Raw genomic sequence first — 5,566 nt, 5'->3', positions numbered from 1 at the left:
ACAGAACAGAAGAAGTTATCACACGTGCTCGGCAGGTTTATGCAAATTACGGGTCAGCACTGATGATTGGTTGGCGCTTGCAATCCAGAATCAATGTCAAAACCGGGGCTCAATCTGACTCCCTCGTTTCCTATGTTGTGTATTTTTTTTTTAAATTTAAAGACAGGAACTCTGGTCAAATCACATGTTTTTATGCAGGCAGGGGGTGTCCCTGAACTAAAGGGTAGTGGACCTTCTCTCGCCGCTGCATCAGGAGGTGTGTTCCTCTGCATGGTTTGCCAGCTCTGTAGCAGGAGGCCTTTCCACACGGACCCGTTACCGAGGGCCCGGAACCTCCGGCGGCGCCAGCCAAGGTGTTGATGGGTGCTGATCCACTGTGACCTCGGCGCCGCGCGGGGGAACGCCGCGTCCCGCGGAGCAGACAGCTGAATCCACGCACGCCAGAGGAATTTCACGGTCTGCGTGGGCTCAGGGGAGCACCTGCCGCGCCGCCAGGCCGTGTACGACACATTCGCCGCGGTGTCTGGCGTTTTGGTTCTCGGGGGCGAGCCAGGGTGGAGCCGGTGGTGTTCCCAGCGTGGCACCGACTGGATCAGGTGGAGCGGGAGTCTGGTCCATCTGTTTGGCAGTGGGGGGGGTTGCAGGGTGGGGGTCCTCCTTCAGGCTAGGTGCAGTTTTGGGCTCCCCCAGGTCATTGTTTACTAAAGGTTCTCACAGTATGATTGCGTGTCAGGTTTTACTGCATGTTGAGTTGAAGGCTGTGACCATGACAGTGATGTACGGCCGCTTCCGCCGCGACCCACTCAAACAAATGTGAATATTGAGCAAATCGAACGAAATCAGATATTTGCTCAAATATCATCTTGATGCCAACATCCGTGGAACATAAGCACAATATTCTCCACACATTTTTCAACGTAGGAAAAAGCGTAGGAACTAAAGCAATAAATTGGTTGGTTAGACTTTGGACCCATTGGTTGGACCACAGAGGCACATTATTATATGTGTGATTTTATAAACAAACTTTTCTGATGAAGTGTATTATTATTATTGATATTATTATAATTATTATTTCATTATTATTATTATTATTATTATTGTTATTATTATTATTATTATTATTATTATTATTATTATTAATAATAATAATAATAATAATAATTATTATTATTATTATTATTATTATTGTTATTATTATTGTTGTTATTATTATTTTATTATTATTATTATTATTAGTATAATCATTATTATTATAATAATCATTATTATGATTATTGTTGTTTTTATTATTATTTTTATTGTTATTATTATTATTATTATTATGTATTTATTTACTTTCGTGAGAAGGTCATTTCACTCCCATGACACCACAGTCCCAGTCATGATAGCATAGGATCGGTTGATGTATAAAAACTTTTCAGTTGCTATATCCACCAGCTGAGGGCAGCCTCGCTTATGAAAATCAATTCCTCATTGAGCAGACAACGCTTTGGAGGAGAGAGGTAAGGACGCGACTTCTCAAACGTCTTCAAATCCTCTGCAACACTCGTATGTGCGACAATCAATTACAATTAGTCTTATTTGACATAGGATCCTGAACACGATGAAACGTAACAAATATAATGATATAAATATGTAGGTTTTTGTTACCGTTACAGTGCATTGAGAAGGCACAGCTGATTCAACTGGAATACTATTGCACATGGAGTAGATTAGAATATGAAGCAATGCGTTTTATAGATGAGAGGGTAAAGGGGCATACAAATAAAAATCACAATCAAATAGAGGATTGACATTGAATTAAATGGATGGAAAAAGACAAAGGTAGAGATCTTACTCTTATCAATCAATGAGGAGACACAAAATGGTCTAAAAAGGAATAAAACAAATGAGATGAAAAGAAAAAGTCAAATGTTTTACATTAATGCAAGACTAAAAAAAACACCTAAATTCCAAACAGTTTTTCAAAACTAAAACGGATTAACAATCAACAATGTGTTTGGAAATTTTTCCAAAGACCAAGGTGGGCAGTATTTACATCAATTAAATACTTATTTAAATTACTTTTGAGTATTCTATAGCCAGATAACTTGCATTTGGCCTATACTGATAGAGGAGTAAGAATGATCTATTGTTAATAAGATCTAAATCTTCTCCCTTATTTACGTTTATTGCAGTAATAATGACATTATAGATCCTATAGGTTCAAATGTATCTCCATTTAAAGCTCAGCAGTAGAGGAGAAATGCCATGGTTGGCTTGGATATTGGATTGGATATTATTAGATTGTTTTGGGCTTTACGGATCATTTCATACTTTTTTTTTTTGGTTTCCTCAAACAGGGAAATGAGAGAGACAACATCACTGCTGAGAACATAGAAATACCAGCCTTGTTTTTTTGACATATTACTATATATCATATCGATACATTTAATGTGCATGTGTTTGTAATGTGCCTCCAGATACTTTTTACCGTCACGTCCTCCATGTCTCGCTGTAGCTGCGGTAGCTCAGCGCTGGGCACCGGTTGGACAAAGGGAGGAAGGCCGACGGAACCTTGTAAAACACATGGAAGGCGAGTCCCCCGCGGTGGGATCGTCCACAGTAAGGGTCACTGGAGGTATGACAGCGAGCAAACATCGCCATCTGGCCCTCACCTCGCCAGCTTGACACCGCTTTTACACCTCCACCGTGTCTGCTCGTGGCTCTAGCTGCTTTTGTCCATTTATTTATATGAATTGTTCAAAGCGGAGCTTGAGTTCCTTGGAAGAAATGGATGGATAATAGACCTGCTTGTAATAGGTATTTATTTTGCTGTACATTTGCCAAAATAGGCAAATATGTGGCACATACAAATAAAAATTAAAAACACATATTTGTGATGTATTGGTTAAAAACTTTGGATTTGGGTGCAATCTATTCCAGGCCATTTAAGTGACACGGGGAGGTGCTGTGATAAAAAGAAAACATGGAAAAGAAAGCACAAGGTTAATTTAGAATAGGCAGCTGTGAACAATCTACCAGATGGGTAACACACATGTGTGTTGAATTTTAATTTGTAGTAATATTTGGATAGATTTGAAGACTTTCTCCCCATCTGGTCCATACAAGTATGCTTCCCTAAATCAAACAGATAATATAATGTTTGGTTGTAAAAGGAAGGAATAGAATAGCAACCGTCGGCTCTTTTAAGATTCAGAAAAGTTCTCAGCAAAACACGTCATTCGATTCGGAGCCGTGGTCGTGTAAGATGGCGTCTCGCATCACGTCTGGGTTTTAAACAAAACAAAAGGTCAAACAGTTGCTCGAAATAAAATTGGGGAAAAGTCAATTTAATAATCCCAGTGGCGACCACGTGTGACGCTGGGGAACTGTGTCCCCTCCTGTACGCACACACACACACACGCACACACACACGCGCACACACACGCACACACACACGCACACACACACACACACACACACACACACACACACACACACACACACACACACACACACACACCTCCCTCCCACCCCCTTGTTTACTTTATTCTGGGGGTGGTAGCATATTACCCAGAGCCTCGGGGAGTGGGCTGGTGGTGGTCCGCCTGCGAGGAGCTGGTGCTGGGAGGCCAGCTGTTGGAGGAGGAGGCTCGACAGGGCCAAAAGCATCGGCGTGGCAGGAGGGTTGAGTGGCATCACAACGCGACATCTGTGGGTTCTGTGGGTTCTAGCCCACGGGCCGGGCGTCGCGCTGGCTCGGAAACACGCTCAGCGTTGTCTGGCGGTGTGGAGCTCGCTGGAAACAGACAGCTGGAGGTGCAAGAGGATGCTGCCGGGGCCCGTGTGTGTGTGTGTGTGTGTGTGTGTGTGTGTGTGTGTGTGCAGAGGATGCTGGGAGTTTGGTTTAGTTTTAGTTTTAGTTTTAGTTGTTCCGATGACATTTATTTGTGCAGATATGTAAAAGCTGTTGGGCAAAGAGGATGACATCATTTGGAATACAAGGGTGGTCGAATTGAGAAAATAAACAAAAGAAAACAAAGAGAAAAAAACAAAAACATGAAAAACCAAGCAGTGAGCACTGCAACCTGGTCTGTAGGCCTTCATGATTCATTGAACAATAACAGCTTTGAATATCATTTTTTTGTGTGAAGTCGATTGTCGTCAACAGCTGCCGCAAGCCTCCGTCTGGTTCTACACGAAGTTCAATTGCAATTGGTTTTATTCTTTCGAAAAGTGTTCGACGGGATAGCCTGGTGGTTTGAGAGGCCTTCTCCGCCCCCCAAAAAAGAAGGGCGCTGGTCTGATCGCAGATTAAGGCCTATACCTGGAATTATCCTTGAGCAAGAAAACAAAGCTCTCATCTGCTCAACCGCAACTTTTTTTTTTTTTTTTTTTTTTTTTTCCGCATATGTCTCTTAAAAAGTCTTGGCCCCCGTGTGGCGGCGGCGGTGGTGATAGAATAAAATAGACTGCCTTTGCAAAGAGCAATACTCGGTTCATATTTGTGGTACCTGTTGTTTTGTAAGGGTAGGGGTGATCATCGCTCACTTATCCTTCTCCTATTATGACTATTATATGTGTAAGGCTTCCTTTCTAGTCTTTCTATAGGCTTAGATGTGTATTACTTACTGTAAATATCAGTAAAGGGCGACTAAACTACAAATCAGAGAATACTTCACAATGAAAGACAGCTAAAATATCCAATGCATAGGATTGTAGAGAACCAGGAAGGCCCTAACCCAATGAGAAATTTCTTTCCAAACTTTCTAAACATAACTTCTTAACAAATCATAACAACATAGGATTTTATTCCTTTTTTAGTGTAAAAATTCTGCTCTTGTCGTAGGAAATGGCCAAAGAGTATACGCATGTCACGTCTGAGAGCTGCCTCTATCCGTGCCTTTGTGCCTGATGATGAGAGGCCACAAAACAGCACCGTCCACCAGCTCTGTTTTCCAATAAAATATTTATATTTTAGTGCCTAAAATGTGACGGCTCATCCGTCTGTACATCCATCCATCCGCGGTCTTTCATGGCTTATTTTGATTCGGGTTTGAGGGGCCGGAGCGGGTACACCTACGCCGCTGTTTCCCAGCCTCCCTCCTGCCAAGGCACAAACAAACAAAACATAAAACTGCTTGTTATTATGGCCCGAGACTAATGAATTAGTACAGCCTTGCAATTTTGATATTGCAACACAAGCTATTTTCCGTTATTTATTTATTTGGAAGTGACAATTTTAAGTGGAATTGTGAAAATGGCGAGCACAGTGGGTCATACAAACTCAAACTCCGTTCATACACGTGGGTCATTTGGTGTCTCCAATTCACTTGGTGGAAAGTGCAGCACCGGTTGGAAAAGCGAAACGAGAAGGAGAGAACGTGCAAAATCCAAACATGCAAACTGTTCGGAGATGGGAAAGCAAAAAACCCACTGCGCCAACGTGCCGCCGCCAACCATGGATATAATATGGCCGTACAAATATTTATTATGTGATGTCTCCACTTCAAGTCCAATGTCAATCTCATATACAGTAAGTGCGACAGTATATAGATTGTAATGTATTTTCATTTTTATCTTT

At 41.9% G+C, this 5,566-nt stretch overlaps 1 protein-coding gene across 1 annotated transcript in view; it reads right to left on the bottom strand.

Annotated features, from left to right (window-relative positions):
* The window catches only part of lamb4 (laminin, beta 4), a gene marked incomplete at its 5' end in the record, with an annotated part of 30,441 nt that extends 26,760 nt beyond the window's left edge, over positions 1-3,681 (bottom strand). The window contains one exon of the mRNA XM_080002928.1: positions 3,556-3,681. Within this exon, the coding sequence (XP_079859054.1) occupies positions 3,556-3,681 (126 nt within the window). The remainder of the gene's footprint in view (positions 1-3,555) is intronic.
* Between the last annotated feature and the right edge of the window lie 1,885 nt (positions 3,682-5,566).

Source organism: Zeus faber (genome assembly GCF_960531495.2).
Source record: "Zeus faber genome assembly, chromosome: 6".
NCBI lineage: Eukaryota > Metazoa > Chordata > Actinopteri > Zeiformes > Zeidae > Zeus > Zeus faber.
This window is presented reverse-complemented; position numbering and strand designations above follow the sequence as displayed.